At 51.4% G+C, this 14,265-nt stretch overlaps 1 protein-coding gene across 1 annotated transcript in view; it reads right to left on the bottom strand.

Moving 5' to 3' along the window:
• Window positions 1-3,191: 3,191 nt before the first annotated feature.
• SCN8A (sodium voltage-gated channel alpha subunit 8) overlaps window positions 3,192-14,265 on the bottom strand; it is a 41,255-nt gene continuing 30,181 nt past the window's right edge. The window contains exons 21-27 of the mRNA XM_034071592.1: window positions 13,286-13,408; window positions 9,941-10,225; window positions 9,581-9,634; window positions 8,643-8,780; window positions 8,159-8,263; window positions 7,723-7,993; window positions 3,192-6,953 (exon numbers count right to left, since the gene is read on the bottom strand). Coding sequence (XP_033927483.1) covers window positions 5,806-6,953; window positions 7,723-7,993; window positions 8,159-8,263; window positions 8,643-8,780; window positions 9,581-9,634; window positions 9,941-10,225; window positions 13,286-13,408 — 2,124 coding nt within the window. The 3' untranslated portion in view covers window positions 3,192-5,805. The remainder of the gene's footprint in view (window positions 6,954-7,722; window positions 7,994-8,158; window positions 8,264-8,642; window positions 8,781-9,580; window positions 9,635-9,940; window positions 10,226-13,285; window positions 13,409-14,265) is intronic.

Genomic DNA, 14,265 nt, shown 5'->3' with positions numbered 1-14,265 from the left:
CCTGATGGCAGCGGGCAGCCGGAGCGAGGACACGGTTGCAGCCAACGTGGGCAGCCACACCATGACCCGCATCGCGGACCTGCTGGCCCCGTCCGAGTGCCTCCGGCTCCGGCTGCTGCTGTCGCGCCCGGATGCGCTGGGGCAGGGGGAGCCGCAGCCCCCCTCCGAGAACCGCCTCCCCCGCCGGGACCTGCGCGATCCCGGGGGATGCTCGGGAACCCTCCGGGCCTGGCTGGGGCGAGCGGGGCAGGCGCTGACCTGGGACCGCCTGGCCCGAGGGCTCCACCGCATCGGCCGCCCTGACATCGCCCGGGAGCTGGGGAAGAACCTGAACCAGGACCGGAGCCTGGAGCTGCTGCGGAACGTGGAGGGCTACGGCCGAGCCGCGGGGCGGCCCCGCTCCCCGCTCCTGCCGCAGGGCGAGCGAGGCCGGAGGCACCGGTACCGGAGGGCCCCGAGCTCGGAGCTGGGGGAGCTGGTGCTGGAGAGGCGGCCGCCCCCCCCCCTACACCCGCAGCCTCCTGGGCTGGGTCGTGCCCCTGGCCTCGGGCATGCTCGGGGGGTTCCTGATGTCCGCTGCGATCGCCGCCGTTGCCGCGTCCTCCTGCTGCTGGGTGCTGTGTTTGGACGCTGCTTGAAACGGGGATGGAGCCCGAGAGGCAGCATCTCCCGAAACACAACCCCAATAAAGCCTCATTGCAGGGGCTGCGACCCAGACACTGAGCCCGTGTGTTCCTCGGGGCAGGGGGGGTCCCATCCTTGGCTTGGGTGCTGCTGGGGATGGATGTCCACCAGCTGCGCTGGGGATGCTGCTGCTTGTCCCTGGATACCAGAGATGGAGCCGAGCTCCCTTAGCCACAGGGTGGGAATAAATCCCCTCTGCTGGGTCATTGTGCTGAGGCAGCACCTTGGCTTCATTATCCACAGCAGAGGTTAATTACAACTCAGTGACCTGACTGTGATTGGAGAGGTGCTTTGTGCTCTGGGTGATAACCTTGGCTTTCCTGAAGCCAGGAGCTGGGTGTGCTGATGGGCTGGAGGCTTTGCTCCCTTCTTGGTCTGTATCTCATGGCAGTTTTAGCTTTTCCTACCCATTTCTGAGCCGAAGAACATCTGCAGAGTAACTGAGACCCATAGGCCGTGTGCTATGGGGAGGCTTGGATGGGGTTTGTGTTGCTGATGGGGCCAGGGAAAGCTGCAGCTATCTGAACACTGGCACATGGTGCTAATAAGATGCATGTGTGTGATAGCCCTAAACCCACAGAAGCTGGAGGTCCCCAAGTGATGCTCTTGGTTTGTGCTCTAGGACCTGTCTGAGCGGAGGGCTTTGGGGTACGCAAAGGGAACAGAACGACAGGGCAGGCAGCAGAAGTTGTTAAAACAAGATGGACATCCCTCTTTATTGCAAATTCCAAAGTAAAAAGATGTACAGTACAAAGGAACTCAAAGATCAGACATCGACCCCCAGCCCTCTGCTTTACCCCTTCCTCCTCCCTCCCTTCAGCCTCCGTTCTCCATGTAAACCAGGACAGGACCGAGGAGGGGAAGGGTAAGACCAGCATGGGGCCAACGCCAGTGTCATGAGCAGGGTATGCAAAGGGAGAGGAGCTCTGTGGGGAGATGCTGGGTCAGGAGCACTTCGATAGCAGCATCTTTGTCACCCCCCCCCATCCCTTGGTGCCCCCAGCTCTGCACTGCATTACTCAGTCACTGACTGAGCCTCACAACACCCCTGTGAGGTAGGGAAGGAGACACCCGGTTCACAGATGGGTCCGAGCATCCTCTTGCACTCTCATGCTCAGAACTACAACGTGCAGCGACCTGGCCTGAACTGAGCAGCAAAACCCACATTGTTGGAATAAATTGGGCTCAATCTCCAATAAGAAACCTCACTCCAAGGTGGTCCCTCAGCCACTGCAACAGCCGCAGGTTAAATCGGAGCTGCTGCCTGGGGTTGTGCCCTGCTCAGCCCTCCGAAGTGGGACAAGCTGGATGGGCTGATGCAGAGCCCTCCTAAGCAGCAGGACCTCACACTTGCACCCCGAGCATGGGTAAGGTCCCCATGGACCAGCCCTTGTCACTCCATGGGGGACCCCACTGGACGCACGGGGAAAGCAAGAAGCCAACAGGGATGGGATGGCCTCGCTCACTGGTGCCTCTAGATGACAGGATCACAGATCCCTATGGTTGGAAGGGACCTTAAAGCTCATCCAGCTCCAACCCATCCCTTGTGCATGGACACATCCCCATCACATCACAATGCCCAAGGGCACTGACAGCATCGGTCCCCATGGACCAATGCAGGCAGCTCAGAACAGGGCACCCACAGAGCCCAGCACTGAGGAACACATCACGCTCCCTTCCAGCAGCTTCCACTGCACCTTACTCTGCTTTCCTCTGCATGTTCCAGCTAAAACCACCCTCAAATGCCTTGGGGAGATGGAAGGGGAGGAGGATGCAAATAATGGCGACACCAGGACAACCTTCCCTTGTGGAGTGAAAAGGGTAACCTTTATTTCATTGTCTTTTGGCTTAGAGTAACGCGATTGTTCATCATGTTGGGTAAGATCACGAGGAGCCACCATGCAACCTCTAATACACAGTATTGAGCTTTCACAGGGCTTTGTTTGCAGCAGCAAATTCGACTCCAACTCAAGTGTGGGCTCTATGGAACATGGGTTGAGTTTCCTTTGGTTGGTTCAACATTGGCCTCCCTGCTTTAAGAGAAGGGAATAAAGCAGCTGGAATTGGGATTTGTTGCCCTTCCCCTCTGCTCTTGGAAGAACTTGATCCCAAATCAACCCAGTTTTGGACATGGGGGAGCCTAAAGAGCTCCTTGGAGGTTTGGCTCCACCTTTTGCCTTGGCAACCCCCTTTGCTTCATTCCCACAACACCAGGATCCAATCCCACTTTGGAGCGACACCAATGGCCCTTGTGCTCTTGGAGCAAAGCTCTGTCCTTCCTCCCATCACAGCCACAGAGACGTGGCCCCATTGCTCAGCACCTGATGGAAAACCCACCCTGGGGAGGCCAGGGAGGGGGAAAACCACCCAAAACCCCACCAAAACCTTGCTCTGAGCACAAGGACCAAGCGAGAAGTCGCTCCCATCCCATCCCAGTGATGCCGACTGATCCCAGCGGCCTCCTGCCTCTATCCCAGCTTGAATGGTAAAGAAATCCAATCTATATCCAGAGTTTGAAGGGACTTTTTATTGGAAATTAATCGAGTAGCTGAATGCAATGGCCAGCACGAACGCTTCAACGCACCAAGCTTCACCTACGAGTCAATAGCCCAGCTGAACAACGATGAACTTGAGCCAAATCTTGCATAGAAGTGCTCAACTTATTGCACATTGGAACCCAAAAATGGAGAGTTTTGCTGTTGCAAAGATCGGTTGCAATAAAGCTTTGTTTAAAAGCTGTTGTTTTTTTGGGGGGAATAGGGGTTATTTCTCTCTTTTTGCCTTTGGGGACAGTCACTGGCTCTAAAGTCAAAGGAGAACAGAAAGGTATTAAAAAAATAAGGATAACCATGGACAATGGCATAAGCCAGAAGCCATTCTATACTTCTTTTGTAGTTCTTTGTATTTACAAAAAGGCATGCTGATAAAATAAAAGGATATATTACACTATTTATAATAGTATCTTTAAAAAGTTCAACCACACTTCTCAGCTATTTGCCTCGGTTTGTGCTGTTTTACAATGTAGCCTGTACATGTGTATGGAGGTTGTTGGGTTCTCCCGTGTTATATTACACATCACATCCTAGGAGCGAGTGGGGCAAGAGCTGACAGGATAGAAAAGGTTCCTTACTGTGGTGCTGGGAGCAACGGGACCGCTCCATCGCCATGGAGGATGCCGGGGGCACCGGTGGCTTCCTGATGGCCTTTGGGATTTCAAGGGACTCCTTGGATTCTCTGGGTTGGGAGGGGATGCAAACCAAGGTTCATCCTGCCATCGAGGGGCTTGGCTTCCTGCTATGCTGGGTACCCTGCCTGTGGTCCCTGCTCAACCTCAGCATCCCTGATGCAGGTGAGCAGCACCGAGCCCTGGCGCCGCTGCCCTGCCCTGTGGGAACACCCGATGCTGGCCCTGAAGCACCTCAAGCAGAGCAGTGGTTGGGTATTGATGAGGACACCACAGAACGGGAGCTGCGGGAGGGCTGAGCCTGGTCATGGAGGAAAAGCAACGCTCGGATTTGGCTCATGATGTTCCTGTGGCACCAAGTTACTGCTGCAGCGAGACTGAGGCAAGAGGTAGCTCCGATTCCTGCCCATCCCATGGTGGGCGCCGCTCCATGAAAGCACTAATGGGAAGGAGATGAAGGCATCCAGGAGCTGGGTCTCAGCCCTGGGATGTGACCCTTCCGGTGCCATTCCCTGCTCCCAAGGAAGGGCTCAGGGTTTGCAAAAGCCACCTCTCAGCATCGCACCCAGAGCAGGAATCCTGATGGCCATGGGACAATGGACCGCTGGGAGTCACATCCCTGTCCCCCAGCCCCACAGCTGTGGGGAAGCTCCCCATGTTTCTACCAGCAGAGATAACACAGGATTTCCTTTAGCACTTATCTCTACCAGCACAAAGTGTCTACACTGCAGGATGGAGGCTGAGGAAGAATATTACTGCTAAATACAGGGTGCGAATGGACCGGGATTGAAGCCCTAGAGCTTGGGTTTAGTGACACAGTAGAAGAAGCCATTCTCAGGTTGTACCATCTCCCCTTGGATGAGGTCCAGAGCAGCACTGAGTTTGGTTATTCTATTTTAATGTGCAAAAAAGATGGCAAAAATCCCAAATAAGAAGACATGTATTAAACACACACACACATATTTCATCTCCTTGTTGTACTTCTGCTTTGTCTCCTACGGGTGGCTCTAGGAAAGGGTGCTAAGAACTGGGATGTACTGGTGCAGGGCATGGTTCTTGTTAGACCCCAAACCCAGTGGTACCTTGTCAGTGGAGTGCCTCGACTTTATGGCTTAACAGACTGCTGTGGACAGGTTATTGTGTCTCGTGGTTTCATGGTTCCTCATGCATGGTCCCTGGTCACGGCATGCCATCATGCATTGAACGAGCACTTTTGGGGGGGGAATCAACCTGAGCTGGCCCCAGGCTGAAGGTACCCGATGACCCCATCTCCCAAACCAAGTAAAGCCCATGGAGAAAGTAGAATGTAGCTAAGAAAGAGCAAAGAAACGATGAGAACTGAAGGGCCTGGGTTAAATGGGGCTTTGCTGCTTTGTTTTGCCTCTTTTTGTTCTCCTTGTTTTAACTTTTTCCTCTTTTTTTGTGTGTTTTATGGTTTTTTTTGCTGCTTCACTAAATGCAAACCTAGTTTTGCAGGAACAAACCCTTGAACATTGTGACTTTGGGGGTTTCTTTCCAGAAGAATCATCAACAAAACAGGGAAATCAAATCCATTTTAGGGGCTGCTTTGGACAAATACAGGAATCCCAGCAGCAGGTTTTGGTTCTGGGGCTGGGGGGGGGAGTGTGTGGTTTAGTTTGCTTGTCCTAAGTTGCATTGACTGATGTGGAACATGCAGTATCCACCTGCCCAAACGATAGAAAATCCTTTGTTAATCCTTGTTTCTGGAGGGGTTTAACTGGTTGGTTGCAAAGGGTCCCTTCAAGAGGTGGGAGCTCACTGCTTTAGATGCAACGCTGTCACACAGGAAGCAGACTATGTTTGGTATAAGATCTTCAGGTAAGTGTCTCCACAGCTCTTCTGTAGTGATACATCTCAGGAAGTCTGTAAACAACCTGTTTGCTTGCAAACAGTCGGACCTGTACAATCCCACCGGCTCAACACTTGGATTCCCTGACGTCTTTGGGCCTCTTGGCTCTTTCCCTTCTTCCCTCCTCCGCCCGTTGCTGCTTCTCCTTCTCGGGTTTGGTTACGCTGTCGTACGACGGGAGGGATGCGGTCGATGGGGTCCCCTCCTTCTTCTCCCTGTTTGCTCCCCCGTTCTCCAGCTTGGTGGATACAGGCCTCCGGCTGATGAAGCCCCGTCGTGCTAAGCGAGCCCTGTAAGCCCTCTGGATAACCACCGCTGAAACCTCTTCCTGCTTCCTCCGCAGCGTGGTTGTGATAGGCTCATAAGACACTTTGGAAGGGTTGGATGCCACAAATCTCTCCTCCATCTGTTGTCTGAGTATATCCAGCTCCCCACTGTCCCCCAGGACACGTTTAGTGAAGGCAAACAGGATGTCTAAACAGTGGATCCTGTCTCCACTTACCATAGGCAGGTCCATGGCAATGAGTTCGATGGTGTTGGGTTTTGGGACGCGGAGAGGATGTTCCAAAGCATCAGCAAAGTCTGCGAGCTTGCTGTACTCTATGAACTGGGTGGCATCGGGGTCAAACTTCTCCCAGATCTCATAGAAGGTCTCAAAGTCATCCTCGCTCAGCGGATCCGCACTCTCTTCCGTGGCCACGCTGAAGTTCTCCAGGATGATGGCAATGTACATGTTGACCACGATCAGGAAGGAGATGATGATGTAACTCACAAAGAAAAATATCCCCACGGAAGGGTTCCCACAATCCCCCTTAAAACCACTCCCGGGGTGCTCCTTGTCCAGGTCGCAGTCAGGAGGCCGGTTGAGGATGGGCAGCAGCAGCCCATCCCAGCCAGCGGATGTGGTGATCTGGAACAAGCAGATCATGCTGTTGCCAAAGGTCTCAAAGTTGAACATATCGTCTATGCCAGCCTCATGCTTGACGTAGGCAAAGTTTGACATGCCAAAGATGGAGAAGATGAACATGACCAAGAAGAGCAAGAGGCCAATGTTGAACAAGGCAGGCAAGGACATCATTAAGGCAAAAAGCAAGGTGCGGATTCCTTTGGCTCCTTTGATCAAGCGCAGGATACGTCCAATGCGAGCCAGGCGGATGACTCGGAACAGAGTGGGCGACACAAAGTACTTCTCAATGATTTCAGCCAGGAACATTCCTAAAGAAGAGGAGAAGGAACAAGTGTGACAATGGAGACATGAGACTGCCGCTGCTTCTGAACCTAGCCGAGGGGTTGGACACCTTGGTCACCTATCAAAGGCTTCACTTTGGGCACCTTCAGGTCTTAGATACATGCTCTGGCTGCCTAAATAGTTCTAAATGGAGGGGGAGAGAGGTTCAGCTGCAGAGTGATTCATTGCACCTACACAGGGATGGATGAGCTGCTTCTTGGACGTGTCTAAGCTCTCAGAGCCCAACTGTGCCATGGGAGCCAGGCCATGGACTCTCAATTGGAAAGGGCTAAGGGTGTGTAAGGTGGATGACCTGAAGCAGCAGACAAGCTGAGATCTCTCAGGTCAGTCTCTAGCACTCTGCCTGGGCAGAGCTTTGTGAGGGACCCTTTGGTGCCTACGAGGCTGTATTTTACAGACTGGCCACTAAGAACACCCCAAGCCCATTGGGGGCAGCTGCTGGCTTCAATGTCCAACCAAACTGAGACCCAAAGAGCAAGGCAGGAAGCGCTACAATGCAGACAGGGAGAGGAGCTGCCACCCAGGCCACCCCACACAACTGGAACTGAAACCAGAACAGGGGGAGGAGGGTGCATTAGTGAGGGCTCGAAGCTGCCAAGTTCTGTCCCCGTCTCTTCCCAAGGCTGAAAAGAGAAGGCTGAAGGTGATCTGGAGGCACTTCTAAGGCAAGACCGTGCTCTACTGTGCAAACACCAAGCCTAGCACTCAGAGCCCTCCAGTCGGTGTCACACTTACCCACGATGGACAGAATCACAACCACGAAGTCAAAAATGTTCCACCCGATGGTGAAATAATAGTGCCGCAAAGCGAACATCTTCAGCACACACTCACAGGTGAAGAAGATGACAAACACCAGGTTGATCCAGTAAAGGATGTCCTCCATCTGCTTGCTTTGTGTGTCTGTCTCCACCATCATGGTGACCATGTTGAGGCAAATGAGCATCATGATGACTATGTCAAATGCTTGCTGGGTAACAAAGTCAAAGACAGCTCCTTGAATGCGGTTCTGTGCAATGGGAGAGAAGCAAGGAACCAAGTGAGACTGAACCATCAGTCAACAAAGGATTCATGGTGGAAACAAGGATGAGGACATGGAGTTCTCAGCATCTTATGAAGCTTTCAAAGCAAACTCTAGCCACAGTTCAATCTGTTCCCTTGCTAACACACTCACCAGAGGCCGGGGAATGGGTTTCTGAGGCTTCTTTGAGCCCAGTTTTTTCATGGCATTATAATACTTCTTCTGTTCTTCTGTCATGAAAATATCTTGACCTCCAAAGTAAAGGGGCAAAAGGGAAACTGGTTACAATCAGCTCCTGCACCAGGAGGGAAAGCAGAACCATCCTAGCTAAGTCATGAGGATCCCTGCCATATGGGAAGTTGGTGGCAGCTATTTCAGACTGCACTAATGTGTGCTAATACCCAAGGTGTACTGAGGTTTCCTATAAGGAAAACAGAGGATTTTAACCTACAGAGACCTTGGTTATTGCACAACATCCCCCCCCCCAATCCCCTCTACCTCATTTGGGATGAACAGGGAGCAGAGGTATCGGGCCATTTAGCAGGTACTTCATACATGCAAACCCATCAGCCTGAAGACTCAACATCCCTCTAACAGGTCCCAGCTCCCCATGGAGCAGCACACACAGATCACTTATCTTTTTCTTTTGTTGATTGAAGTTGTCAATGATGACACCAATGAACAAGTTGAGGGTGAAAAAGGAGCCAAAGATAATGAAGATAACGAAATAGATGTACATGTAAATGTTGTCCTCGTACTTGGGTTGCTCTTCTTGCTGAAGAGGAGATGAGAAGAGAAATAAATGGCATTTCAAAGGCATCCTAACAACGAGAGTCAAAAGGCAGCTTGGTTCCAGGTATTCCCATGGAAGGGCAGTCAATGCTTCATAAAGCTGGAGTTATATGTGGAAAACCACGTCCTCGAACTGACTTTCACTGTCAGTGAGGCCAGTGCCCATAGGACAGACAGAGATTTGCAGGCCATGAAGGATTTCATGACAAGCACTGTCAACCTGCAGGCATCATCCTTTCTTTTGAAGAGGGGTGGGTAAGAGCATCAGCTGAGCAAGAGGAGGGGTTTCTACCCTGTCCCCACACACTTGTTTCCAATCCTGCACTGAAAGACACTTCACAATCTTTTCATATAAAACCAAGAAAAATGGGGAGAAAAAGAGTCAGCAAAAAGGAACTGAGGGTGCAGGATTCCAGCATGCGGGAACAGGAAAAGTGCCTGAAGAAAGAGCCCCAACCCAGACATCCTTCCAAACCTGGATCCAAAGCAACACCTGCGCTCCCAGGGAGATGCCAAGGTTCATGGGGAACCTTCTGGCTAATTCCTGTCCACAAGCAGACAACATCTGTATTCCATTCCTCACTGCAGCTTCCCTGCCCCAGGAGCAGCCAGAATCACCCTGCTCTTTTCAGGACCTTCTTGAGCATCCTCTCACTTCTCACACTAACAGCAAATGGAACAACCACAGCAATAATGCAGAACCCCAGCACAGATCTATCGTTCTTACTCTGGATTTTAGCAAAGCAAAGCATTGGGAAGCAGGTTTGTGCTCGTGTACTTTACCTTTCTGGAATCTACTGCTGCATACATGATGTCCATCCAGCCCTTGAAAGTAGCCTAGGAAAGAAAAGACACCTCTCTTAGGCAGAATTCACCCCAAGGGAAAGAACATTGCCCTGAACTTCAGTGTTGCTTCCATTACTCTCTGATTCTATGATAAATGGATCTAAACAGGTTTATTGTGGTCTCAGGGAAGCTTTGGTGGACTCTTGGGAAGAGTTGGGGCCACCTGTGAGTAGGCACAGGGCTGAAAGCACAGCAGATCCCAAGCGGGATCAGTGGAATGCTGGACTTGACGGAGGCAGTCAGAGTGCATCCGCAGCAGCTTGGATCTCCCAGGGAGGTGGTGAGAGCCAAACTTACCACCTGCAGAAGAGCCAGGTATCCTGCACCAACGTTGTCAAAGTTGATTTTGACGTTCTTCCATCGGATCTCGGTGGAGTTGGGTGGCATCAGCGCCTCACAGTCCGTCTTGTTGTTAACAATATCTATCTCAAAGCGCTCCTCAGCTGTTTCATTAAAGCAGTAATGATACTTCCCAGCAAACAGGTTAACCCCCATAATGCTGAAAATCAGCCAGAAGATAAGGCAGACCAACAAGACATTCATAATGGAAGGGATAGCGCCAACCAAGGCGTTGACAACCACCTGTGTTGGAAGGGGTGGGAAAGAGTTTCAGTATAAAACACGAGGCAGGAGACAGCAAAGCATCAGTACAGCTCTTTTTGGGGCGGGGGGGGGGGAATAGGAGGGAAGGCCACTGGCAGAGCCGTGGCTTTGAGTCCGTGCGGGAGCTGGCCATGAATGGACTTAGTCCAGGTGGTAAAAGGAATTCAGCTTAAAAGCCACCTCCATAAGCTCTGTTTTGGCAAGAAAACAGGCTGGTTTGTCCCATCCGCTGTGCTCTGAGGCTGGCTTCTTCAGGGAAACAAGAGTTCCACTCGCCAAAGGGAGAGGGGGGGCTTTGTGCCTGAGGCTCAGGCTCTGTTCTTTGCACCAAAGAGGCTCCTAAGCTACCATTGACTCAGAGCCAGGTTGGAGGCCACTTCTGCTCTCGGCCAGTGGCCCTGCCAGCCATTCCCCGCTTGCAAACAAGGCTGTTACACCTGGAACCTGCCTCCTGCTCCCACCTGCACAGGACTGGTGGGGCCAGGAGCAAGCCCAGCATTGCTCTGTTAAGACTAAGTGGTGAGTTGCTGTAAACATCGAGCTAGATCTGTGACCAAGCAAGGCCAAGGATGGTGTCTCAGGCACACAGCTGAGCATGCAGCTACGCAGGCTCAAGAGGACAGAAAAGCCATGTTCCTTCCTCAAACCGGACACAATGGGGTTTGTCAGAGCTCGGATCTTCCGTTTGAGCCTTCTCATGGTTTGGGAGCACCACGGCCCTGAGCATCCCTGGCCAACATGAGACCCAGTGTAGGCTTTGAACAGACTTAGCTCAGCAGGGAGTTAAATCCTTGATCGCGATCTCCTAACGCAGATCCCTGTCATAGATGAACAGAATCCAAAGTGGTTTTACCCCTTTGCCTTAGCTGGGAAAGGCTGCTCCATCCCCATGCTCTTACAACAGCTGTGAAATGATGGGCTGCATTCAGTGCTCAAGGCCGGGCTGGATGGGGCTTGGAGCAACCTGCTCTAGTGGAAGGTGAGGGGTTGGAACTGGGGGATCTCTAAGGTCTCTTCCAACCCAAAGCAGTCTAAGGTTCTATGATCACTGTAAACCCCATGGAGCCTGAAGGGTCAAGCCCTCCACACAGCCTCCATAGAGAATGCCTTTGCTTTCACCCTCCCTTCAAGCAAATAGGATGCTGTGCTGCTGAACACCAACCCAAGAGCAGCGTGCCTCTTTAGATCCTTACAGATACCCCTACGGTGCTTTACTCCATTCCTCATGGGAATCAGAAACCTGGCATGTCCTCATGGAATCTGGTCGCTTGGAACATGTTGAATTTATCCAGCATAGAACAGAGAGAAGGAACATGGCTTTTGTGTGCAGACTGACAAAAACACATGCACGTTTCATAGCATTACTGTCAAACTTCCTGAGTCATTTCAGAGCAGAGCAAGCTCTTGGGAATGCAGATTACTATGGAGTAGAGAAAAGCAAAGAACTACATTTGGTGTTGCCTTTGCAAAGGCATTTCAGACCTCTGGATTGTACTGGTTGTATGGGGCAGCATCACTTCAAGTCAAACCAAAGGGAGAAGAATTGGGTTTAGGTGACTGACAGGGCTCTGGCTGGAACTGTCTCTCAATTTGGGTGGAAATCCCCACTTTAAGCATGGGAATTCTTTGATTTTGCACTAAAAATCACAGCTTCTCTCTGGCACAGCTTAGAAATAACTTTTAATAGCTAATAGGTTTAGTGCTGGGCCTTTTCCTTTGTGATCATACTCATAGGTGGGACCTGAACCCAGCCGAGCAATGGCTCTGGCTTTGCATCCATGGGCTTGCATTAGTGAATAGAGTTTAGAATGAAGCTGACACCAAGAAATAAGAGCAGAACAGTAGGGAAGAGAAAACCCTCTTTGGATTCGTTCTATCATTTATTCCTATGGCTTCCTATGGGATTGGAGGATTCCTGGTCAGCTCCTTGCCTCTCTCACCCTGTATTTTGTGCCACAGCAGGTTCAAAGGAGATCAGAAGGATCCAGGTGGAATTGCTCCTACGGTAAAAATTGTGACTGCTCTTCCCTTCCCCTTTAATGCATCATTTTACCTCTTGTGATAGCTCTCACTGGGAGCTAAAGGGGATTTAGCACAAAGGACCCTACGTTATTGTTCTAAGAGCGAGTGGGAAACCCATTAATACATCCTAGCCTTTACTTCCTGCATGTTCTAGCTGATTTCAACCCCAAACAGGAAAAGAAGGCACCACAATAGAGACCATCAGTGGCAAAGCAGTGAGACACTGCAGTGATTTCCAAGCCCCAATTGCTCCCTACCAATTTGAGGGAAGCTGGTCAAGTTCAATGCTTTGCTTGTGCTTCGGTGCTCGTTCCACAGTGACAGGACAAGGGGACCATAAAGCACGGGAAAAGGGAGGGGGGGGAAAGGAAAAGCTTCACTGTCAGACAAGGCTTCCAGTCGCCACCAGACTGGACCGAGAACAACAAGGTGCAACAAGAGGAATTCAACCAAAGCCTTTTTTCAATGAGCTGAGCTCCCACCAGTCCCTTCCTGAAGGCCTGAGGGATCCAAGGAAGGAAGGAAGCAGCCTTTTACCCCCTTGCAGGCAGATTGCCCTTTTAAAACCCCCTCAGATATGGTCTTTGAATCCAATTCCACCAGCGGCCAACACGGTGAGGGGCTGGAGACACTGAGGTGGTTCCAATTCTGCTTCTTTGCACCTGGTGATTCTCCCTAGGTAGAAGAAGTTACAGCTCAGAAGCCCCCTCGGATGCTAGAGGTAAAAGCCAGGCTAAATGAGAACAGCCAAGTGTTAACATCATCTACGAATGGCATGTGGTTTGGGCCAGAACTGAATGTAATGAGGCAGCTGAATGCATCTCCCTTTCTTAAGAGGGGAGGGTGCAGCGGTGGGCAGGGTGAGGGGACATCCATGGGGGTGACCGAGTCAGCAGCTGCATCATGATTCTCTTTGGAATTTGGGGCTTTTTCCACCAGTTTTGATCAGTTCTAGCATGCTTAAAAAAGAAACGCTCCACAGGCATGCAGAAGGATCAGCTGCTAATGGCATCTTACCCTCATCCCCTCAAATCGGGACAACGCTCTTAAAGGCCTCAAAGCTCTTAGTGTCCTAAGGGACTTTATGGCACCTAGTTCCGAGTAGCCCAGGGCATTAGCTATAAGGCTGACTAAAGAGACCTACACAGAAAATAGAAATAAAGGCAAAAAAAAACAAAAAAAAGAGAAAAAAAGAAAGAAAATAAAGAAAGAAAAAGGGAAACAAAACACAAAAGGTTCCAGACTGTTAGAATGAGTCCCCTAGCACTGCTTGCCCCAGAATAAATCCCGAAGACATGCCACCAGCTGCCTACTTCACTTGACTGAAAGGACCTGGAAGGAAATAAGGCGGTTGAGAAAGGCATAAGAAAAGAACAGAGAGGGGAAAGATAAGTGAGAGGCAGAGACACAGACGGAGAAGGGGTCTGTCGGAAGGAAGAGCCCAAACGATGACAAAAACCTTACCCTCGCCCTTTACTGGCTGCAGGATCCCAGCGGCTCCCATTAAACTTAAGCCAGACAAATGTTAAAGGTACCTATGAGAAAGAATACAGATAAATACACACACTGCACAAACTGCCTCCACTCGCATAGCAAAGCCACCGTGTTCACAGAGAGGGGCTGCTCCATCGTGAGAGGCCTCAGCACTGAGTGATGGGGCAGCTCATTCCAACTGCTCCTGCCTGGAAACCCAAGGATGGGCTCTGGATTCGCTGCCTGTAACACACAGCAAGCGTGCTGGAAGCTCAGGGCCATTTGTGAGCATGGGGGGGCAGGAGGAGGAGGGGGAAAAGCCCATGTTAAACATGGGCAGGATGAGGTGCGCAGCAACCACGGGGTTGCTCACACACTGAAACCACAGCAGAGCTGGGGACAGGCTCCCGGGTCCAGTTTGCAACCACAAAGACAACACATTTTCTTTAGCAGCCTGGGATCAGATTTGGGCTCTTATAGCCCTTAACCAGGGGCCTGCAGGATTAAACCCTGGGGTACCAAAA

The sequence above is a fragment of the Melopsittacus undulatus genome, chromosome 21 (genome assembly GCF_012275295.1).
Source record: "Melopsittacus undulatus isolate bMelUnd1 chromosome 21, bMelUnd1.mat.Z, whole genome shotgun sequence".
Classification (NCBI taxonomy): Eukaryota; Metazoa; Chordata; class Aves; order Psittaciformes; family Psittaculidae; genus Melopsittacus; species Melopsittacus undulatus.
The sequence above is the reverse complement of the archived record's forward strand: the minus strand, read 5'-3'. Positions and strand labels throughout refer to the sequence as shown.